This window comes from Anolis sagrei, chromosome 2 (assembly GCF_037176765.1).
Source record: "Anolis sagrei isolate rAnoSag1 chromosome 2, rAnoSag1.mat, whole genome shotgun sequence".
Classification (NCBI taxonomy): Eukaryota; Metazoa; Chordata; class Lepidosauria; order Squamata; family Dactyloidae; genus Anolis; species Anolis sagrei.
In genome coordinates, this window is record NC_090022.1 from 261587970 (window position 1) to 261612863 (window position 24894).

The 24894-nt window shown below is 37.3% G+C and overlaps 2 protein-coding genes across 3 annotated transcripts; both read right to left on the reverse strand.

Annotated features, from left to right (window-relative positions):
- Positions 1-400: 400 nt before the first annotated feature.
- On the reverse strand, positions 401-17931 carry CCDC125 (coiled-coil domain containing 125). 2 transcript variants are annotated; one of them, XM_060761708.2, is made up of 12 exons: positions 17821-17931; positions 13375-13755; positions 10760-10818; positions 10250-10336; positions 9574-9651; positions 9100-9185; positions 8925-9007; positions 8300-8415; positions 6977-7084; positions 5281-5455; positions 4008-4141; positions 401-3870 (listed from the first exon to the last, which is right to left on the reverse strand). In XM_060761708.2, exons 2-12 carry the CDS (start codon positions 13697-13699, stop codon positions 3541-3543), a joined length of 1581 nt encoding a protein of 526 aa, XP_060617691.2. In that variant the 5' UTR covers positions 13700-13755; positions 17821-17931; the 3' UTR covers positions 401-3540. The 2 variants fall into 2 exon arrangements, with proteins under 2 accessions (XP_060617691.2, XP_067320659.1); XM_067464558.1 differs by having other exon boundaries at positions 8883-9007.
- A 1837-nt stretch (positions 17932-19768) lies between these two features.
- AK6 (adenylate kinase 6) lies at positions 19769-24520 on the reverse strand. The gene is made up of 5 exons (XM_060761707.2): positions 24392-24520; positions 21737-21829; positions 20983-21041; positions 20745-20890; positions 19769-20615 (listed from the first exon to the last, which is right to left on the reverse strand). Exons 1-5 carry the CDS (start codon positions 24417-24419, stop codon positions 20426-20428), a joined length of 516 nt encoding a protein of 171 aa, XP_060617690.2. The 5' UTR covers positions 24420-24520; the 3' UTR covers positions 19769-20425.
- Positions 24521-24894: the final 374 nt, after the last annotated feature.

Here is a 24894-nt window from a genome sequence, read left to right on the forward strand (position 1 = left end):
CACTGTTTTTGTTTTGTTTTTTGTAGGAGTTTGGCCACCACAGTTTGAAGCTGGCTTTGAACTGCCTGAAATTACCTGTGTAGATGGGGTCTGAGGCTTAATTTGAGAAGGTACTCAACCCTGGAAATTTTCAGTGCTAGATCCTTATATACATGACTACTAAGGAAAATGATTTCTTACTAAAATAGAGGGTCATGCACATTTCAATTTAAAAATAAATTCCAAAAATAACAAAAAAAACTGGCTCAGGAAAAGTGGTCATGACTCATAACATCTAAGCAGAGCAACTCTATATTTCTTACACATCAGCAGGGTTATTATATTTAGTAACAGCCTAGAAAGAGTTTTCAAATGACCTTTTTTTTTAAAAGACATTTGTTATGCCTAGTATAGTACAGTCTTTTGTCTCCTTATAGTTTTAATCAACACAGAGAATGACACAAAGGTTTACATTTAATTACTGCTCTTGGACAAAATAAACCCACTGAATCAATGGTATTTAAGTAAATATTGATTTATACAAGTGTCCTATACATCATATTTTGCCATAGTCTCTTGTTGACAGATAACTTAAATTCAGAATAACTTACACTCAGGATTTCATTTTGTTGAAATAATGCAAGAGCTGTGAATTGTGTGGGTCCATTTTTTCCCAAATCTCTTTAGTAGGAGGATAATGCTAAATAACCATCTGTTACAAAAAGAAAAACCCTGCTCATACAACAAAACATGCTTATTGTTGTTATGACACACAATTAACACAATATATGCTTTGTACAAGTAGCAACTATACAGAGAAATCAGGGCATACTATATATGAAAACTAATGAACAAAACAAGAGAGTATTAGACAGTATAAGAGTGGATTGCATGTATTTTGGTGTTTTATTCTCATAGAAGACTGACTGGCTTCCTATTGTCCAGGTGTGAGAATTGTGCAGCCTTCCAGATACCTTTGGATCACACTCCCAAGCAGACCTAGCCAATACAATCTATTGTATGGAAAGCTGGGAGCTGCTGAACAACAGTGAAAGACCTCACAATCTACAGCTCTAGATACAATTTGAATTTCTGCTAACATAAAGGGAAATGAGCCAAGACTCATCCCAAAGGAACTTCAAAGTACTGCTGATAGAAACTATTACCTAGGCTAACCACTCTCTTAATTATAAAATCCATCATATCTGAAAATGGCATTCTATTTAAATGAATGCCTCTCAAAGATCCATTTAAAACAGCAAGGAAAAAATGTTTTAAAAACCTGATGCCATTTATTCTGAAACAGCTCGTCTTATATAAAATCCGTAAGTAATGCAAAACGGGTAGCATAAAAGGCCCTTTGGTAATTTTCAATATGAATGATAACTGCAGAGTGAAATTCAAAACAAAACGTTTTTAGAAAATGTAAACAGCATTAAAATCAATTATAAATGTGCATTTGCACTCAAGAAATCAATGAAAGAGCATTTAACAAAATTCTGGCTTTCATTTTTAATTGAATAGTAACAATTAAGTGGAATTTCTAAACAGATACCTTTTTCTTGGGATATAAAAGATTTTATCCATAATCACTGAAAAAACTGAATGGTAGATATAACATAGTATAGTTCTTGGCTTTTCACAATTTGTATAGTTTTGTCTTTTCACTTATTTCCATCATTCCATTTATTCCAATATGCAAGACTTATGCTTTTATATTTAACAAATGTTTGCTACTTGGAGAAAAAAACTTGGATTTTTAAACTAAAACTCTGACAGGCTTTTGCATTCTGATGAAGACTTGGCTTTTAATGCAATGCAAATATTAAACTTTAAAGGATTTTTTAAATAGAGCTAATTTCAATATTTTAATGTTTATTTTCACTTATAAGAATTTGTTTTTAAAATCTTATTTTTATACAGGTAACAACTTTTAGTATGCTATTAGTCACTTTGAGCCTCATTATCAGAAAAAGGTGGGCTGCAACATAAATTAGCATGCTGAGTGCCCTTGCTGGCTAGAGTCGTCTTAGAGCTATAGTTTTGAAATAACTCTTTCCAAGCCCTTTTCCCATTTTTGAGAACTCTGATCAATATTGGAGGGAGTTGTCTCAGTTCAGCACCTCTATCTCCACAGCAAGTGTTAGTCTGATATCACCAATTTAGTCAATTGTACATATTATTGGAGCCCCCAGTGGCACAGCGGGTTAAATTGCTGAGCTGCTGAACTTGCTGACCGGAAGATCACCAGTTTGAATTTGAAGAGCACGGTGAGTTCCTGGTGTTAGCCCCAGCTTCTGCCAACCTAGCAATATGAAAACATGCAAATGTAATGGCTCTCCATGCAGTCATGCCAGCCACATGACCTTGGAGGTATCTACAGACAATGCCAGCTCTTTGGCTTAGAAATGGAGATGAGCACCACCCCCCGAAGTTGGACACAACTAGACTTAATGTCAAGGGGAAGCCTTTACCTTTACATGTTATCAACATTATCAAGGGGAATCATCTTGAGTAATACTTAAACACATGTACAATTCTTAATCTAGCATGCCAACATAAATGTCTTTCATGTGAGTGCTTTCAAAAATACCTCTCATACACTTCTTACAGCATAAGAAATAAGTGAACGAAGAAATCTGAAACTGAGTCATTCATATGTCCTCTACATATTACGTTTACTCAAGTCTAATGCGCCATCGAATCTAATACACACCTCAATTTTCAAAACCCTGAAACCAAAAAAGGGATTTGTTGCCAAATTTAATGTGCTATGGCAAAAAGTGCACTCTTTGAAATTTGACCAAAAAAGTGTGCATTACAGATGCTGCATTGCTTATAACGACTTCTTTAAAAACAAAATGGAAGAACACCAAAGCTTCCAACAATGGAAAAGAAAACCTTGGGATGCATCTATGCCGTAGAAGAAATACACTTTAATTGCCTTGGTTCAATCCTATGGTGTCATGAATGGTTTAAGAAATGTAGCATCTTTGCTTGCAGAGGCCTTTCAGCCTCAGCCTAAAGAGAAGCAACTCAAGAAATGGAGGAGAAAGGAAATGTCTTCCTTGTTTTAACTGATTATCAGATACAAGGCACAGCAGAAAACCACTTTTTACACTTTTGTAGGTGTGAGTGAGAGTGAGTCTGACGGGATTTTTCCCTATGAGCAGTAGAGCAAGATCTGTTTTGTGTACATAAAGATTGCTCCCCAAAGGGAATCATATGAAATGAGTGTACATTAGATTATTCAATTATTATTTTGCAAATTTAATCTGAATTATGAAATATGCTAAAATAATTTAATTTAAAAAGATATCCTGTATTAAAATGACAGAGTTACAGTTCAATCTGGAGGTTCTATAATCCTTCATACTGACTTCTATATAATGGGCAGCTTTTCATTTCTAGTGTTGTGCTGGCCTTGTCTTCTCCCTGGCATAGAAAGCCACTAGAAGAGCTCCATATGTACATTGAGAGAGACGTAGATCTGAGTAGGAGTCTTACAACATGGGCTAGGATATTGAGCCCATAACTTCAATTTGCATTGACTGCATAACTTCAGTTTGTATTGCATTCTTCTAAAGTATCGTTTTCTTCAGATGTTGTGGAATGTGAATTCGTAGATATACAATCTAGAGTTCTGCTGGGACACGTGTTAGAATCAGAACAAGAGCCATCTTCAACAGTATATGTTTGGCAACAGGAACACAAAGGAATAGCCACCTCTTGGGGCTTTGAATCGTTTCCACATTGACTGCTCCGAAGAGGAAGCTCTTCTGAAAGTTTCTTTGCTTTATTCTGTGAACCATTTTCTTTCTTTTCCAATGTACGAGCCAGCATATAGCTAACCTTCCTTTGATGGGCCAAAATTTCTTCTTTGTCATTCAACTGTATAATCAAGCACAGACATATAATCAGAAGAGGAACTATTCCACAGTATAAAAAGCACAGCAATGTATATAATTCGGTTCAGGCATGAAATACAGTTAGTACATTCTCTCTAAAGCCACATAAGAGATACCCACCAAGTCTATTAACATTCTGATGATCTCATGGGGATTGTCCAGTTCTTCCAGTTTCTTACTGTCGGTGCCTGATATAAGCATGCCCTTCAACCTTTCTCCCAAGCTCTTCTTAATTCCTTGAGATCTGAAAGCACCTGGAGGGGGAAAGTACAGATATTTAAACCCTGTATGGGACTTCATAGGGGCTCCCAGTGGCGCAGTGGGTTAAACCGCTGAGCTGCAGAACTTGCTGACTGAAATCCAGGGAGTGGGGTGAGCGCCCACTGTTAGGCCCAGCTTCAGCCAACCTAGCAGTTCGAAAACATGCAAATGTGAGTAGATCAATAATGCTTCGGCGGGAAGGTAATGGCCCTCCATGCAGTCATGCTGGCCATATGAGGTGTCTACGGACAATGTCGGCTCTTCAGCTTAGAATTGGAGATGAGCATCACTTCCCAGAGTCGGACACGAATAGACTTAATGTCAAAGGAAAACCTTTACCTTGCACCTTACTCACTAGCTCTATCCTCTAATGCTGTGGCACTAGTCCGCCCACCCACAACAACACATTGAACTTTGCTATTGGTTATTGGTTTGGATGTTCATTTTAAGCCGCCCGAGTCTCCTGGGGGAGATGGAGGCGGGGTATAAAATAAAGTTGTTGTTGTTGTTATTATTATTACCTTTACCTTTTATGGGACTTCATAAGCATTTTTGGAACATTTATGTTTTATTTTAAGAATATATATAACCATATATATAACATATGACAATATATAATAAGTACAAACAAATTGATAACAAAGCGGAGAGTTTGAACAGTGAAGAAAAAATGAAACTAAAAGTTGCATCTATGAGACATTATTTGAGAAATCAGAAGGTTAGAAAAACAAAGCTTATCAATAATATAGGATGTTGTCTCTATTAAGCCAAGAGATAATGAAAAATGGCTCTCTGGGATCTTGCCCTCCCCTCCTGACTACTTTGTTAAAAGGGCAGAAAGTGTGCTGACAGCTCATAAGGAAAAATGTACTAGATGTGTGATTAGCCCCCTTTCCTCCCTTCACTGGGTATATGCAAATACAGGCATTCCGAAGTCCTTCAAAAATCTGAAATCTGATATACTTCAATCCCAAGCATTTCAAATAAGGAGACTCAACTTGTATCTTCATTAAGCCTTCAAGTAATTGAATGGCTGTATCAACAACTACATCTTCTTAAAAGTAATAACTGTATTTCACATTCTAGTTTATTTTGAATATTATTCAGACTAACATAGAACAGAGAATATTACCATCCTCCTTGATGTGTTTCCAGTTCAGTGATTTTGTTTCTTTTCTGCAGCTCTTACTCATCTGTGCAAGCCTCAGAGCCTGATCCTTCCTCCGCATCAGCTGCTGCTCAAACGCAATTCGGAAAGCATCTGCCATTATATAAGCCTCTTCTTTGGTCTTCTTCAGAAGTTCAAACTAATTGAGAGATGGTAGACTATTTTTTAAAAGGTGAAATCCACATACTTATCTAATTACAGTAAATTGGCATGATGAATGAATTCTCATCTCAAAAAGATTGATAAAACTAAATCACCAGAAAATTCTGACAGCAAGAAAGGATGGCATTTATAGGTAGGGATTACAACATCACAGGGTGTATGCAGCTCATTGCTGTCATTTTTGTGAACTCCAAGTGCCTCATTACTCCACGCTTTTGGCACAAAACATAAAAGTGTACCTCTTATCTAAAACAAATTATCTCACTCTCATTATTTTCGTGTATGTGTGTGCATGCACATACACACACCAGAAATGACGTGGCCACCTCTAGTTTTAGCAGGAGCACCAATGAATCTGATGTATGGAAAATGTCCCCTGCACCCTTGTTCCAATATATTCACTACAAGATGGAACACTTATTTTTAAAAACTTCTGTAGCATAAAAAAGTCTTGGACCACAAGCTATGTTATCTTCTGATAGGCACGTCCTATCACTCTGGATAAAAATCTTAACTGAATCCAAGAAATAAGTAAGGAAAATGTTAATAGATTGATACCCAAAGCCTGAGTCCCGTGATTAGTTCTGACCAGAAGAGACCAACTGGATAATTGAGATCAATTCAAGTGCTGACTCACAATTCAATCATTGATTCTGGGAGTTTACTATATTGTAGCCTATATAACCCGTGCCTCCCTCCTATAGCTGAAGATGGAGATAAGGGTTTCTTTTACTGTTTATATTGTGTCAGGATGTAAAACAGGCATGGGCAAACTTCATCCCTCCAGGTGTTTTGGACTTTAACTCCCAGTTTATTGGCTGTTATGATTGTGGGAGTCCTTGACATTAGTTATTTTGCTTCCTTGACATTAGGTCCAAAAATGCACCACAAAAGAGATCTGGGGTCATGGGGAGGGGAATGAAAGCAGGAGAGGTGGAAGTCGAATTATAGAATGCTGAAGTTAATCTGCATTTTTAACCCCACACAATGAGAGTTATCATTCCTATTTTAATTGTTATGGCTGCATCATGGAATCCTAGGGTTTGTTTAGTGAGGCAGGAGAACATTCTTGTTGCAACATTTAAATATCTTTCTCTCCAGTGCAGATTCTAGGGGTCTATAGGAGAAGCCATGGCAGTTATTTTGGAAATACAGCGCGAAAACTGTGCAGTGTGTGCAGAAAATGAATGGAAATAAATTGCATTTAATTTAATCTGAGGAATGTCCTCCGTCAAAGCCAGAGCCTCTGAACCCAACCTGCTTGTGTTCATACAATAGCATTTTCCAAAACCTTTTACATACACGCTACTTATGTGCATACTCTTATGACATGTTTGAAATATCTCAGTATAAGAACGAAAAATTATTCATCATATCAGATGCCTAGCCATTGTATTTTAAATCTTGTGAAATTTAAAACAATTTCTCACAAGGCATCTGATTTCCACGTCTATGTAACATGACAAAAGAAAACTGCTTTCAAGCCAAACTTAAATACCTCTTTGTTAAGTTGAAGAAGTTTTTTTCGGGTTGCAGCTGACATCTTAGCACAGGAACATGGCTCTCCCTCAGGACCATTACAAGTACAGGCTCCAAGTACTGCCATCTTCAAATTCAAAGGCATTCCATTTTAAAATCAAGCTTTTTGACCAAAAGAATTACACTGAACCTTATCTAAGTGGAAACATATATCTTAACACAATTTATGTAAGTTCAATCTATCTAGAATAACCCTTTAATGCATAGACTTATGCTACATACAATTCATAAGTTTGTTTTTAGATCTAAATAACTGTTAAAATCACCATAAAGAATATTGTATCATGTATCATATGCTGACTTCTTCCCAGAACTGAAACTCTGGCAATGAACAAAATTAAAATACAAACAGTGGACCCATGGTATCTCCTGAGGTTTGGTTCCAGAATACCCCTTCCCATCCCATGGATATCAAAATGCTGGGATGCTCAAGATAGTAAAATGATGTCTCTTATATAAAATCACAAAGTCAAGGTTTGCTTTGAGGATTTAAAAAAAAATTAAAACATGGATGGCTGAATTTGGGTATACAGGAACGGACTATACAATATAAATAAATAAATAAATAAATAAAAAGACATGTTATGTAAGATGAGCCTCCATTGGTGCAGTGGGTTAAACCCTTGTGCCGGCAGGACTGAAGACCAACAGGTCGGAAGTTCTAATCCAGGGACAGCATGGATGAGCTCCCTTTGTCAGCCTTGGCTCCCCATGCGGGAACATGAGAGAAACCTCTCACAAGGATGGTAAAACATCAAAACATCCAGGCGTCCCCTAGGCAACGTCCTTGCAGATGGCCAATTTTCTCAAACCAGAAGCAACTTGCAGTTTCTCAAGTCACTCCTGACATGAAAAAAAGATGTTATGTAAGGCTTTGTAGGTTATAAGTAGTATTTTACATTGTGGCCCAAAAGAGACTACTAGCTAATGGAGATGTTTCAACAAGGTGGTTGCATGGTCTACATATTCAGCCATAGTCAACAGTCTGGCTGCATCTTTCTCAGTCACATGAAGCTTCTTAACACCTTTAAAGGTGGGCTTACATAGAGCACATTACTGTTAGCCAAAGAGGTGTAACTAGTGCATCTGCCACCTTAGCAAGATCTGAAATCTCCAGGAAAAGGGTGCAATTGCTTGAACCAGATACATTCCTGGCCACCTTGGAAGTTCAACTCACAATGAACAGTGAATCCCAAAGAGACAATGACGTGTAATTCTAGCTGTTATTATGACTGTTCTTCAATTAACCACAAAAATACCAACTGAAGAAATAAATACATACTTCAAGTCCTGTAATCTCTGTAAGACCACTCTTGCTAAGGGACAGATTCTCCTGAACCATCTTCTGTTGCTTAACATCAAGCATTGCAAGAATCTCCAAATGTTGTTGATCCAAAACTGTAAGATTCAATATTAGAGGAAATAATCTGTAAAGTTCAAACCATCTTCTGCGTATAGCCCTACACTGTAGTTTTCTCATTTGCTATTTTTTTCATCTAACACATCTAGAAATTTTGAAAGAAAATAAATCATTATTTTGCATTACTAGGTTTTTCTAAAACCTGGGCCAAGTTTTATTCAGATTTCAGATAATCAGTCAATTAAATATTTGTGAAAATTGGATTTCAACCTAAACAACTTCTAGTATTACAAATCCTATCAGCACCTCAACATCATATTAAAAGGGATGCTTTGCATCCAAAATACCACAACAACCTTTTCTTCTAAATATGAATACATACCAGAATGTGTTTTCCAATATAAGAATCTGAGCCAACACAAAATTTTGCACCTTAGAAAGTTAACTAAGATGATTCCCAATAATTAATAAACATTCTACTTCTGCATCTAAGATCAAACCCTACCTTTTACTTGAGAAGGAAAAAATGAGAAAGCAGTTTGCTCACTTTCTTTTTCAGACTTCAGTGATTTAATTTCTTCCGTTTTCAATTTAAGTGTTTCTTTAAGTGCCGCATTTTCACAATATATGCTGTTGGCAATAGAAAATAATATGCTTTGATCACACCTTACAAATATGCTTCACATTTCATCCAGTAATAAAATGTATTTATAAAGAGGTACCTGTCATATTTTTCTGCCCAATCCTCCTCTATATTTTTAAATTTCTCCTGGTTAATTTTCATTTCCCACTGTAGAACATTTATTTCCTAAACATAAAAAATGTTAATTATAAGTTATATAAAATATTGCAAAATAAAACAATCCAAAATCTAAAACATTTTCTAAAAGTTACTCAATCCGTACTTCAAATAGAAGCACTTAAACGGTTTTTCCTGAAGCCAGTCACTTGATTGAACATGCAAACTGCTAGTCAACTGGTCAGTTGAGTGTGTCCTATGTCATTTATAACTGAAGCTCAAGATTCCCATATTAATGCCTCACCTTATTTTAAAACACATTATCCATTTTGTATCATTCAATTTCTTTTAAAAGATTAATATGGTGATTTTCAAAAACAATAATAAAAGAAAACACATCTAAAAAGAAAATTTGGACAGCATACATTTGGAGAAAAAAATAAGGGTATATGCTTACCTTTTCTAAAGCTTTCTTTTGCTCTTCTGTTTTTTTAAAAATTGCTTTAGTATGACTAGTGGCTTTATCCAACACGGCCTGAAAAGTATGTAGAACACAAAGCTAAAATATTTTCTCTCTACAAATAATATTAAAAAATGAAACTACTGCATTATCAATTGGAAAAAAGCAAAAGATTTTTGCTTTATGCTTTGATAGTATAATTACCTTAAAAGTCAAAATCCCAGTATATATGTGTGTTTGTTGGTTTGTCTGTATCAAGAAGGCTCCTACATGGCTTGATGTATCTGGACCAAGCTTCACACACATACCTTTCATTACTTAAAATAGGCTTATACTACACATTCCACCCCATTTTGGGGGAAACCCTCCAAAAACTGAAGAAAAAGCAGTATATAAATAGTCCGGTAATCTCTGTTATCTATTGGACCAACATGATTACAGTACAACTTTGGACTTAATCTGAATATGTTTTTGATCTGATATGTCAACTTGCAAGATTATATTACTTTGCTTGAAAAGTTAGAATGCAGTAATATAAAATGAACAGTGCTTTTGATCCTGCAGAAATTGAAAACATCTGTTGAACTTACATTAACATGTGGACAATTTGAAAAGTGTGTCATTATATAAATTCAGCTGTATTTAAAAACAAGCTGATCTTTTTTGACATTACCATGCTCTGCAGAAGTTTTAAGGCTTGCTCTTTGCCTTCAAGTTGTCTTTGAGATGCTTCCAACTCAACTCTTAAAATTTCTACCTCCTAGAAAGAAAGAATTCAAATTGAATGAATTGAAACTTTGTTTAAGATAAAACAAACTCTTTACATCTGCTACTGCTTTTAAATAGGTGTCTCTATAGTGGTTGGGGCTCTCCATGTCAGCAAGGCAGAGGGTCCCGTGAGAATTTTAGTTTGTGATTTAAATAAAATATACAGGGTACTGAATAATATCCCACAACAAAGAGGCATTCTCTCTGCATGTTGTTCATCATCCCAAGTAGGACAATGAGCACAGGAAAGAACTCAAACAGTGCCTCCAAGTGCACCTAGCCTACAATATAATATAGTACTAAAAAAAACTGACCTACTATATACTTGACCCTCCCCCTTTTTTAAACAGGCTTAGACTCACTGAAAAGAGAGAGGGAGAAATCTAAATGAAAACTTGAAAAGAATGGCACATACCTCCACAACTTCTTGAAGCTGCTGCTTTAATTCTTCATTTGATGCTTCGGAATTAGACTCTGTATGCATTCACAGTTGGAAAAAAAGATCTTAAAATATCTGCCATCATGTTTTCATATGATTTGGTTGAATAATTTATTTTAAATTAAGCAAATATTAGTCTCCATGTGCTTATTGGTTGTCTAAAGCTTTGATAAATATTATATTGTTCTATAAAAAGCTCAATGTAGTTCAGTTTAGACATTGAACTGAATGGCCTTCAAGGGTTACAAAACAAACACAAATATCTATAATATATTGAGATTCAAAAGTTAGAAGAAAACAAGACATAATTCAACACATACTTGTTCTCTTTGAACTTTTCAACTTTAATTTGTTGTTGAATACCTTTGCTTATGTTGCAGCCCCTCAATAAGCCCGTTCAGTTCAATATAAGGGTTGAAAAACTTTGGACTTTTAACAGAATGGAATACTTCTCAAGGCTTTCAACAGAGTAAAATATAGGCCAACAATAAGCTCAGAGACTAATGTCTTTGTTTGTGGATTATAATGTGTGCTTTTCAATACCTCTTTTTGAAGAAAAGTTACGAAGTTAAACGTAAAATATAACAGTGAAACTTTAAAGTTTACTTACTTAGGCAACTTACTTCTATTATTTTGTTTGTGACTAATATGATTACTATTAACGATTTTGTAAGAAATCTCTTTGCCTACCTTTAAAAAACACAAAAAATAAGGTATGTGCAAGAAGAAGAAGTTATTTGCCTCTCCTCATGGCGCAAGGAGGAGCACAACTTTGTTAAAATACATAAAGGACCATAAATGGACATATATTAAAATACATAAAAGAATGATTAAAACACAAACACTAATAAAATGTAAATTTAAAATTCACAGTTTAAAATTCACTGGGGAGGTGGAAAATCGAGATTTCAATATTTTTTGGAATAACTGAAGAAAAATCAGGATTCATCAGTATATAAAGAAAAAAAAATACAGCATAACATAAAGTATTCAGCTTCACAAAAAAGGAAATATTAAAAACAGTACATTTCAAAATAATGTCCTATGAAACGTGCATAACCAAGTCCATACAGAACTTCTGCCCTCCCATTATTCTGCAGGGAAGAGGACGCTGTGTTTTCCTAGGAATATCAAATGACATTTGAGTCTGGGAAAATTAGACTTCCCCAAAACATAAATATAAAAGATGTTTATTTTGTACGAAAACAACCAAAAGTCTTGCCTATTCCGTGACCAATAATCCAGTTATTGTACACTATGTTATTGTACATTTCTGTACACTAAAGGTTCAAGAGGTCAGTGGTACTGCATTAATCCTCACTGTGTCTAGGATGCTCTCAGAAAGCATGTGGTCCTCCAGATGTTGCAAGATCGCAATGTCCAGTACTCCTAATAATTAATTATAGAGACTAAATCTGCTGAAGGCTGTACTTTAACGGCATCTGGAAATTTGCATTATTCCCAGATAATTCAGTTTCCTAGCTAGGCCACTTTGGTAGAAGACTGTAATAACCAAGTAGCCAAGAACAAAGAAAAGTTTAGTATTACTAATTAATGTGCTACTTTATTGGCAATATATGAAGCCTTAAATACAGTCTCCTGTCTTATAACTGATCACAACATTAGATATATTTTTGACAAAGTATTAAAATATTTACACTGAGGTTTTTTGTGATAAGGAATTTGTATTTTTGGCTGAAATGTTTTAATACATCTAGAAATAATTGCAATTATGTTAGGGAGGGGCAAACATATGCATAATCTGGTGTAAGAATTAATATTGGGGTGGGGGGAGGTGGAACCAACTGTCATAGCCTTTGTTTAAGAAAACAAAGTAATTTCTTTTAAACCCAGACCACAAGCATTTTTAAACCCAGACCACAACACCCCTAAAATATATTTTGTATTGCTTATGTTTTTGCTAAGAACTTCAACATCTGAACAGTATAATTTAATACAGTGGTGGACTACATTTGGTCTTCCAGATACTGTTTTGGATTGCAGCTCCTATCCACCATAGCCTGATGAAAATTATATTCCAACATCTGGAGTCTAGTAGATCTGACAACTTGGGAGTCTCTAGTAGATCTGACAACTTGGGAGTCAGCGTTTTAAAACAATACTTAGTTCAATAAAAATGATCTCTGGACTTGATCAGTATCAATTCCTCTGTAAGATATTATCTACTAACTTTGATGCTGGGGATGTATGACCTTAACAGAAACATATGCAATTTTAGGAAGAATCCTGAAGTGTGTGGGATCCTTTCCACACAGCTGAATAAAATCCCACATTTTCTGCTTGAATTGGATTATATGACAGTGTGGACTCAGATAACTCAGAGGCCTTCCACACAGCCATGTAACCCAGAATATTAAGACAGAAAATCCCACAATATATGCTTTGAATTGGGTTATCTGAGTCCACATTGCCATATATTCCAGTTCAAAGCAGATAATGCAAGATTTTATTTAGCTGTGTTGAAGGGGGTCCCAGTTAAAAGCAGATATTGTGGGATTTTCTGGTTTGATATTCTGGGTTATATGGCTGTGTGGAAGGGTCCCAAATCTGAGGTTAATTTAACAACTTACCAGAACTGTTTTGTCGACTGTAGGTTCGAAATTCATTCATTCCACATTTCTTGACAGGCATGTCACTCAAACTGTTACACCTTGAACAACGAAGAACTTGAACATCAGAGTCTTCTTTCTTAATCAGCATTAACGGGCTGACACTTTTCCCTGCTGAACATCTTCTAGGCCTAACTGCATGTGCACTGAAGCCTTCAGGTTTGTATAGACCACTATGTCTTTTAACAAGTCCATTTCCTAAGTCTCCACATGTCATGTCATCTTCATCCTCCAAGGTCTCTCCAACGTTGTTCTGTGATAAGACTGCTTCACTCATTGGCAACATATCCTATTCCTGTCCCAACCTGGATATACCTTCTTCCCTAAATAATTAAGGTTGTGCTAAAAATAAATTGATAAAAATAATAAGTAATAAATAACAAACATTCTAAATGTCTTCTGGTTCTTTAACATTAATTTCCATAATTTTTAGACTGCAACAAATGTGCTTTCATATTTTTATACTATGATTCTTCCAAATTAGTTCAGTATTAGATATATGCAACGTTTTCTACTAAAGTAAATATAGATTTTTGGTACTACTAAAGTGAAAACAAAAGCTATTTCAATTTCAAAATAAGCTTACAAGAACATAAATGTGTACCATAATCTTGTGCTGTGCTGGCAGAAACACCAACACACCCAGCCACTTTGTTTACTTTCAAATGCAGTAAAAAGAACACATTGTTTAACATACAGGTGCAGATGTAATAGCAAGAGCTACATAGAATCTTATACAGAGTATAATTCATCCATGTTTCACTCCATTACAACTTTGCGTTCTTAGAGTTCTTAGAATTCAGTCATGAATCAGGTCCTCACAGAAAATTTAAGATCAAGATTTTTCTCAGTAATATTAGATGAAATTGCAAGATTTGCAGTCAGTTGTTTATGCAATCAGGACTAATATGCTGTACTAAATTATTATTGTTGTTGAGTTTTGAGAAAAGAGAAATTAAATCTGTATTTCTTCCCATTGGAGATAAAACCACAATGCAAATACATCCTTTGGCTTAAATCCAATTGTTATCCCCAATGATAGTCAATTTGCATTAACTAAACATCCAGGATTGTTGACATTCCATGTTCCCTTGGATTCAGTGGATCTATTCTGAGGGTATAATTCTACACTATATAATCCTGGGAGTTGTAGTTTGGGGAAGCACTAGCGCTCTTTGACAGAGAAGGCTAAAGACCTTGGAAAAATGACAACACCCATGATGCCCTGAGAAAATAATTGAGCCTAGCTTTCTGATTTATTTCTCTGCTTTAGAAAATTACAGCATCAATTAAACCAATATGAAACTTTTATTTTAAATTTCATTTATTTCAGTTTGAAAGAGCAAGACCTATGTTTAATTCTTCCATTGAAGTAAAAGGGCAATTATATTCACACTTACCTGATAATAGGTAACTGCATTCTATCAGAATTTATTTTGCGATGACACATGTCTCTTAATTCTGTAGTATTACTGAAATTTACATACATCTAACAATTTCTCAGAGATCTATTTGAAATATGACCCTATTTTTTCATTTCAAAAATAAACCTTTGAATTCTTAATCTTAGAGAAAAGGAAAGGGTGCATCTTTGCTCCAAAAAAAGGATTCCTTCTATTTGAACCCTCTCTCGTCCGTTCTGTAAATTTTCATCATCAATCCAGCCATTATTGACTGCCAGACAATCACAGGTGAATATTTTAAGTGAAAAAATTATTTTTCTGGTTTTATATAAATATCAATACATGGGCCAATGGAATGGATAACTCTATATAGAGCCACTTTGTGGTAATCTTCCCTTTAGTCTACAAATTACATTAAAAGTCAGTTCCCATGAAGACACCAGATCCTGTCTGATCTTGGAAACGAAGCAGGATTAGCTGTGTTTTGTACTTGGATGGCAGACCGTCAATGAGTGCCACAGGATATAGGTTATATTTTAGAGGAAGGATGTGGTGAAACCGTCTCTTGTATATTCCTTGCCTAAGGAAACTATAGAAGTGTTGCCATGTCATAAGCCACTTGAAGGCACATGTATAATAGAGTCTCGCTTATCCAACATAAATGGGCCGGCAGAACGTTGGACAAACAAAAATGTTGGATAATATGGAGGGATTAGGGAAAAGTTTATTAAATGTTATAATTTTACAAATTAAGTACCAAAGCATCATGTTTTACAACAAATCGACAGAAAAAAAACAGTTCAATACATGGTAATGGTATGTAGTAATTACTCCATTTCCGAATTTAGCACCAAAATATCGCAATGTATTGAAACAGCTGTTGATCCAGGCGGGAGGCAGACTGTGCTGGAAAATACAGAATGTTGGATAAGCGAAGGTTGGATAAGTGAGACTCTACTGTACCCACAAAATGTATAGGTTCAACTACTAAAGAATGAGATTATAATTTAGCAAGCATTACACATGTAACATCAGAACTATGGTGCAGCTAGCTGGGTATCAGCTGCATTAAGATCACTACTGACCGAAAGGTCATGAGTTCGAAGCCAGCCCGGGTCGGAGTGAGCTTCCAGCCAATTTGTGTAGCTTGTTGTCAACCTTTGCAACCTGAAAGACGGTTGCATCTCTCAAGTAGGAAATTTAGGTACCACCTATGTGTGGGGAGGCTAATTTAACAAATTTATGAGGCCATAAAAAATCTCCAGCAAAAAAGCATGCAGGGAATGCAGAAAGTACTTCATCAGTGTCGCAGATGGATGGTGAATCAACAGCTCCCCTGGTGGCCAGAAAATTGGAATGTTAAATAGCCTCTGGCTGTCTGTCTATATGTGTTGTGTGTCTATGGCACTGAATGTTTGCCATATATGTGTACATTGTAATCCGCCCTGAGTCCCCTGCGGGGTGAGAAGGGTGGAATATAAATACTGTAAATAAATAAATAAATAACAGCACTTCACTCACTCCTCATTAGAATATTGCTCTCATACAAAATAATCATATAAATAATGACAAAATTTTAAAAACCCTCCTATTTATTAACCTGCAATCCAGTGTGGTGGAGTGGTTTAAGCACTGGACTATGGGTGCTAACACAATATAGAAGTCATGCAGTTTGATCCCACTTTAACACAGCTCATTGCTATTGAATGATGCCGTTATAGTTTAACAAGGTCTGTTGCTACCTCTGTCAAAGAATATGATGCCTTATGCAACTACAACTCCCATGATTTCATTGCACAGAGCCATGACAGTTAAAATGGTGCCAAACCACATTTAATTTACAGTATATAGATCAGGCATGGGCAAACTTTGGCCACCCAGGTGCTTTGGACTTAACTCCTGCAATACCTAACAGCTGGTGGAGTTGAAGTCCTAAACACCTGGAGGGCCAAAGTTTGCCTGTGCCTGATATAGATGCATTCTATGACTCTAGAAATCAAAGTTTGGATCCCACGGTGTCACTCTCTCAGCTGCAGTGGAACGAATCTTGCCAAGAAAACCAAGTTACATTACCATAAGTCAGCATACAACGGGCAGAAAGTTGTCTTAACATTTGATAAACTGGAAAGCTAATATCACCAAGTCATTTGTGTAAACAACCATTAATGCTTATATTAGGATTCCATAAAGCATTTAACACAAACCCTTTGTCAACAGCACCAACGTCAAGAAGCGGATTTCATGCGCTCAGACTCCAGAGCTGCACTTCCATGTATCTGAAATGCTGGGGGGGAATCAACAGCTGAAGTGTTGCAATGCCCATCTGACTTGGATGGACAAGGTCATAGAATCATAGAATCATAGAATCCTAGAGTTGGTTTGCCCATTTTCCTTGCAGAACAAACCCATAAAGTCCCCAAGGTATGTGTGTGTGTATTCCCTACCCCTTATCATGTCTGATGTTGCTATGTTGCTATACTGCTAACTCCCACAACTCCTAACAGCCGGAGTTGCAGTCCAAAACACCTGGAGGGCCCAAATTCATCCATGCCTGCTCTACAGTATAAATGCACCATTCAAAGCAACATCAGACAGGTAGGCTGTTAGGAATTGTGGGAGCTGAAGTCCAAAACACCTGAAGGGCCCAAGTTTGCCCATGCCTACTGTAGAATGTATGCGGGTTGACATCACTTTAATTGCCATGGCTCAACACTGGGATTTGTAGTGTAGCAAGGTACCTGCTCTCTGGTAGAGATGTCTACGTCACGTCTCATGGTTTCACAGCACTGTCAAGGACTGCATTAAATAATTCTACAATAACCCAGTACTATGGGAGCCCTGGGAGTTGTAGTTTACTGAGCACCGGTTCTCTTTGGCAGAGAAGGCTCAAGGCCTCCTGAAACTACAACTTGCGGGATTCCTCTAGCATTGAGCCATGGCAGCAAAAGTGGTGCCAGACTACATTGCTTCTTCAGTGCTAGGCCTCCTTCCCCACCTGGCTTACCTAGGAACTCGCTCAGGCCCGGCTCATGAGGCCCTTTTCTGCCTAGGCCGCTTCCTCCTTCTGCAGCTCAGTTCCCTTTTGCCTAGCCAGGCCTCCTGCCTGGTCCCTCCCTCCTTCCCGCCCCGAGGAGAGAGAAACACACCCCCAGGCCTCAAGCACACAGCTAGGCCTCTCCCCTTGTTTGAGAGCAGAATGAGGAAGTTTGCTCACAAACCTGAAAAGAAGTGCCAAACAGTTCCACTGTTTACTTAATACAATTTATGCTGTAGTTTTACAGGGTTTTTTGCCACCTCTGCCAAAGAGTACAGGTGCTTTACTAAACTACACATCCCAGGATCCTATAGCATTGAGCCAGGGCAGCTCAAGTGGTGCCAAACTGCATTCATTCTAGCAAACTTGGGCCCTCCCTCCAGGTGTTTTGGACTTCAACTCCCACAATTCCGAATTGTGGGAGTTGAAGTCCAAAACACCTGGAGGGAGGGCCCAAGTTTGCCCGTGCCTGCAAGCACTGTGCTTATTTTGCTTAATTGTTAATCCAGGACTGAGTCCGTTTTTTGTTTTTCCGTGTCAGGAGCTACTTGAGAAACTGCAAGTTGCTTCTGATGTGAGAGAATTGTTGTCTTGTCTCTTACAACATCAGAGCCCCTTCCCCAGGAACAATATATTATATGATACTAATAATATGAATGATGTATTAGTACTATGCTAATAATATAGTATGTTTTATGTACATATGACTTGTAAGCCTCTGAGTCCCCATCGGGGCGAGATGGGAGGCATATAGAATCATAGAATCAAAGAGTTGGAAGAGACCTCATGGGCCATCCAGTCCAACCCCCTGCCAAGAAGCAGGAATATTGCATTCAAATCACTCCTGACAAATGGCCATCCAGCCTCTGCTTAAAAGCTTCCAAAGGAGCCTCCACCACACTCCGGGGCAGAGAGTTCCACTGCTGAACGGCTCTCACAGTCAGGAAGTTCTTCCTAATGTTCAGATGGAATCTCCTCTCTTGTAGTTTGAAGCCATTGTTCCGTGTCCTAGTCTCCAAGGAAGCAGAAAACAAGCTTGCTCCCTCCTCGCTGTGGCTTCCTCTCACATATTTATACATGACTATCATATCTCCTCTCAGCCTTCTCTTCTTCAGGCTAAACATGCCCAGCTCCCCAAAGCGCTCCTCATAGGGCTTGTTCTCCAGACCCTTGATCATTTTAGTCGCCCTCCAGCTTGTCAATATCTCTCTTGAATTGTGGTGCCCAGAATTGGACACAATATTCCAGATGTGGTCTAACCAAAGCAGAATAGAGGGGTAGCATTACTTCCTTAGATCTAGACACTATGCTCCTATTGATATAAATGTCATAAATAAATAAATAAAATTGGCTGTCTCCAAGGACGTTGCCCAGGGGACGCCAAGATGTTTTTTGATATTTTACCATCTTTTGTGGGAAGCTTCTCTCATGTCCCCGCATAGGGAGCCGGAGCTGACAGAGGGAGCTCATCCGCGCTCTCCCCGGATTCGATAATCTGGATTTTATATGGCAGTGTATATGTCAGACATTGTTAACTTGCTCATCTTTCAACATGCTATGCCATCCTCTGATAGAACTTATAATCAAGTTTATTTTATGTGGTTAATGTTCTACCTATTGTTCATATGAATCAAGTTCAGTATATTCTGCATTACATTGTGATGTATGAGAAACAAAATGGAATCCAGTATTTTATCATTCAAAGCTACTTCTACCAATCAGTTTCTTCTACGTGAAACAGAAACATGTATGTATTCTACATGCACATCATTGTAATATTATAAGTGGTATAGATAATAGGTAATTATACAGCAATATACATCTGAAAGGTCCAGATCTCACTAGGCAGATCAACTGTTTTATCTTTTTCAGGGACAAATTTATATTCAGATAGGACTAAAATAACTTCATTGAGAGATAATGAAAAACAATTGTAATATAATATTTATTATATAGGTATCATGGAGAAAGAAAGACATATATGCAACAATGACAGATCCATTTCAAATCATAACATTAAATTGGATTTAATCATGAATTTAGTCATAGAGTTAAATACAGTCTTCTTTTCCCTGAAATCTTGCAAACTACCACCAATATTTAAATTTTAGTGGATGCTACTTAAAATAAGAGCTATTTTAGAGTCAATTCTTATTTACAAAAGAAGGGGAACATGCAAATTATTAACATGTAAATAACTTAATCTTCTGTATTATATTTTCACAATTGTCAGCAATCCCCGAATTTAGAAAAAAAATGTAACAGTCCAAGAACATTTTTACAAGGATTATTAAGCGTTAGCAGTCATAACAACCAGACAACTCATTTCAGAAGGTGAACAATACACCTAAATCTCTGAAGGCAGTATATGATGCCCAGGTCCAAAAATGTGAGATTTTAACATTCTTCATCTATAGCTTCTGCATTCACTTGATTCCAGCTGGGGTGAGTGAGACACAACACTGTTGTGGTTTCTCTTCAGACTGTATAAATCTTTCGTCTTTTACAGTCTACTATGTTACAACCAGTAAATTCATTGATTATTTTTTACGACTGCTCTGATTATATTCAGAAGTTAGTTGTTATCTCTTATCCACTGTTCAATCCATTGTATAATCTGATCTAAATTCCGTTCCATGTCCTCTGGTGTATTACTTGTCAACTGATGTACAATTTCTTCCTTATATGAGGACATGGCCTCCTCATAAATAGTCTGAAAAATTTCACACTGAATATTGTCTTGCAGCTTTTTTCCTTTGTAACCCCTACAAAAAGATGAAAAAAAGCAATTAAATCAGGCTGGGGCACATCTAAGAGAAAACATTAAAACAAGTTTTATGTCTGTGCAAAAATAAAAATAGAAACTCCCACCAGAGAAAAGTTCTCTATTTTACCTGCCCTCCAATCTGTCATATAAGAATGAGTTTTCTGTGCGAAGCACAAATACAATGTTAAACCAACGTTCAGGAAAGAAGTCGCAACTGTGATAATCCACGATAACCCCACCTTCACTCATCTCATCTTCCATTTCATCAATTACCTAAGAGGGTAATCAGACAAAGAAAATTTGGCGATGGGTTCTTCACAACAAAACAAAGCACATAAATCCACTAAATTTTGGCTTAAACTCACTCTGTCTTCATCCAAAATTGGACATTCATATTCTTCATCAAAACCTTCATACAATTCCCCTGCAAAATTAGGAAAAAAACTGAGGCTCATTATTCTTTACCAAACTATTGAAAACAAATCTAAGACATTTGCTTGATCCAACAGCTCAAGCAAAAACTTTAATATCACTCAATAATATTTTTCTACCAGAAATGAGCCTTAGGAACTTCCACACAGTCATATAACCCAGAATTCTCAAATCAGAAAATCCCACAATATCTGCTTTGAACTGGGTTGTCTGAGTCCACACTAACATATATTCCAGTTCAAAGCAGAAAATGTGGGTTTTATTCAGCTGTATGGAAGGAGCCTTAAACTGCAATACTAAGAAAGCTTCCCACATTTACTTTCTACCTTAAGATATACAACATTTAGATCTTTCTGAGACTCATGAGAGTGACCCATGTATTTCTAATAGAGGCAGTTCTCTGCTAAAGCATAGTGAAGAGGGGCAGACCGTTGAATGACCCAAGATAAGGGAAGGAAAGGCCTGCATTTAAAGTGATGGGTTTACAATAAGTAGCACACTAAAGCACAATCTTCTTGTGGATTATTTGGAGCTAATGCTTGCAGATCTACTTTCTCTGATACTGTGCAAGGAGGTATGCTGTACCTCTTAATATACTTTTCCTGACCAATGCAATGAATATGTCCACATCTCAAATATACATTCAGCACTATATTCAGAGTATAAGGTATTGTATATTAAATTTACCTTCTTTGGCCAAATCTCCCACATTGATGTAAGTTAAACCTGTTCTTGAGGCTATCTCTTTGCATAGTGTAGTTTTCCCAACACCAGGAGTACCTACAAAGAAAGATTTAATAAGAAACTAATGTGAATTATTTACAGCTTACAACCAATCTTGCGACAAAAGTTGCTCTGAAAGATCAATGTAAAGAGTGAAAAAGAAAAGCAGCTGACAGCTTCCCATTTGAAATATGTACCACTTGGTCTCAAGAAGCTGACATCAGTTTAGTCCTCATGGTCTGTGTGAAAAGCTTTAGGAGGAAAAAGCCACCCTCGCTGCAGAAGATGCAGCTGTAGAACAAATATATCTAATTTGTATCAACTGAAAGCAAATATATCTAATTTTGAAGAGACCTCTATATGTTAACAATTCCTAGTAAACAGGTAAAAGGAATTGTTCATTTGCTTTGTTAATGCTCCTAAAGCAGACATGAAACAACATCCATATTAGAAATTCCACAATGCAATCTTTTTAACACATGCATGTTTTGACCAGATCTTAATTCTGAAGCACTGAAAGAAAGTAGGCTACTAATCCATGTGCTGAATCAGGTGAATCAAACACAAATCATTTACACTGAACTCGGTCTTGATTCACCCAACGTAATGCCACCTGCTCTGAAGTTCTACAGAAGATTTTCTCTTTGGACTTCTAAAAAATCCTTAAACACACATACAGTAGAGTCTCGCTTACTCAACATAAACAGGCCGGCAGAACGTTGGATAAGCGAAAATGTTGGATAATAAGGAGGGATGAAGGAAAAGCCAATTAAACACCAAATTACATTATGATTTTACAAATTAAGCACCAAAACATTGGGACAGCTTACAACACAATGAGCAAATACAATAAATAATATACAAAAATAAACACGTATCAATTAATAAAAACAAAAATAACACAATAATATGAATATAAATGAATGAATAATTTTAAAAGACCAAGAATATATAAAAACAATATATTATGCCGTTTAACCATCCAATCCTATGATTAGAGTGTCCAGATTAAAAGTATAGTCATAAAACTATTAAAACTACCCTATAGGGTAGTTTTTCTTTCAGCAATTATTAAAAGTCTGAAAAATTAAGGTGCATCTACACAGTAAAACTAATGCAGTTTGACACCATTTTAACTAGCATGGCTCAATACTATGGAGCTGTGGGAGTTGTGATTTAGCGAAGCACCAGTCCTCTTTGGCAGAGAAAGCTAAAGACCTTGTGAACTTGAGCTTCCATGATTCCTTGGCATTGAGCCACGGCAATTAAAGTGGTGTCCTATTAATCCTACAATGTAGATCCACCCTTAGGGTACATTTATATGGGAGAATCAATGCAATTTGACACCATTTTAAGTGTTATGGCTAAATGCCAAGTAGTTTAAAAAGTTTTCAGCCATCTCCTAAATAGTGTTGGTGCCTCACCCAACTAGAAATCCCACAGGGCTGAGGCATGGCCTAGAGTCACCTCTGAAACAGTATACAAATGCGGTATACAAATGTAGTAAAAACATAAAATAAATAAATAAAGTGGTATCAAGCAGCATTAATTCTGTATTGTCGAAGGCTTTCATGGCTGGAATCACTGGGTTGTTGTAGGTTTTTCGGGCTATATGGCCATGTTCTAGAAGCATTCTCTCTTTACATTTTGCCTGGATCTATGGCAAGCATCCTCAGATGCTTGAATGCAATATTCCTGTTTCTTGGCAGGGGGTTGAACTGGCTGGCCCATGGGGTCTGTATATCCGTGGAATTCCAGGGTGAGAAAAAGAACTATTCTCTGTTGGAGCTAGGTGTGACTGTTTCGATTGTCCACCTTCATTAGCATTTGATGGCCTGGCAGTTTTTTTTTTTGTTTTTGTTTTTTTGGTGTGGCTTGTTAGTGCCTGTGACAATCTGTTGAGAGGTGATTAGCTGTCCCTGATTGTTTCCTCTCTGGAATTTCCCTGTGTTTGTTGTTTACTTTTTATGATTTTACTGTTATGGCTACCAATATTAAAAACCAATTGAAATATTCACACCTAGCTCCACCAGATAAGAGTTCTTTCTCCCACCCTGGACATTCCAGATATAGAAATCCAATTTTTCTAGTTCCAACAGACCTCACAATCTCTGAGGATGCCTGCCATAAATGCAGGCGAAAAGTCAGGAGAGAGTGTTTCTAGAACATGGCCATACAGCCCAAAAAACCTACAACAACCCAGCATTCATTCTACAAAGTAGATCAGGTATGGGCAAACCTGGGCCCTCCCTCCAGGTGTTTTGGACTTCAACTCCCACCATTCCTAACAGCCTCAGGCCCCTTTCTTTTCCCCCTCAGCCGCTAGTGGCTGAGGGGGAAAAGAAAGGTGCCTGAGGCTGTTAGGAATGGTGGGAGTTGAAGTCCAAAACACCTGGAGGGAGGGCCCAAGTTTACCCAGACTTAATGTAGATGCATCCTTAGTTAGCTAGTGAATCTAGTCTCCCCTGTAGTGCAGAAACAACTCCATTGGAGTGCTTTCCCTCCATTCTCTTTGCATAGTGTAGTTTTCCCAACACCAGGAGTACCTACAAAGAAAGATTCAATAAGAAACTAATGTGAATTATTGACTTGTGGCGACAAGAAGGCGAACTGACTTACCCGTCATCAGAATGTTGGGCCTCCGCATGGCGGCTCATCGGCCTCTTCCTTCCAGCAGTTCGGAAAGCGCTGCTCCAGAAAGCACGTGGCAACTTTCCTCGGGGTCCTTCACCATCGCTGCTCCAGTGGGCGCACACCGATGACGTCAGGGCTGCCTCTGTTACTCCTTCCTCACCTTCCATATACAGATTGGCGAGAAGACGTTATATGTTTACTACGACGGATGTTTATATTTTTTTAATAACTATATGTATAATGTTCTTTGTTGGTTTCTGAGAGCCTGAGATGAAAGTGCGTTCGGTGTATCAGGCGCACCGTGGACAGCTAAGCGCCGGTTTGTGTAGGAGGGCCCCGGCTGGAGTGGGAATGGAACCTCACAAGGGAGGGAAAGAGCAGAGGATAGGAAGGCGTCTGTTGTAGGAAGAGGCGGGGTGGCTTCCAGTGAGTGAAGTGGCCGTGCGATTCCGAGCATGTTTCTTCAGAAGTAAGTCCTCTTTGTTTAT

Excerpts from the sequence above, each read along its gene's own strand:
- CCDC125 (XM_067464558.1), bottom strand. The coding sequence starts at position 13,699 with ATGTTGCCAATGAGTGAAGCAGTCTTATCACAGAACAACGTTGGAGAG. Across the intron at positions 4,142-5,280 it reads GAAACACATCAAGGAGGATG|GTGCTTTCAGATCTCAAGGA; the intron begins GTAATATTCTCT and ends TTCCCCCTCCAG. Across the intron at positions 3,871-4,007 it reads TCAGAATGTTAATAGACTTG|TTGAATGACAAAGAAGAAAT; the intron begins GTGGGTATCTCT and ends TTGATTATACAG.
- AK6 (XM_060761707.2), bottom strand. The coding sequence starts at position 24,419 with ATGCGGAGGCCCAACATTCTGATGACGG. Across the intron at positions 21,042-21,736 it reads GGGAGATTTGGCCAAAGAAG|GGGAATTGTATGAAGGTTTT; the intron begins GTAAATTTAATA and ends CTAATTTTGCAG. Across the intron at positions 20,891-20,982 it reads CAATTTTGGATGAAGACAGA|GTAATTGATGAAATGGAAGA; the intron begins GTGAGTTTAAGC and ends TTACCCTCTTAG.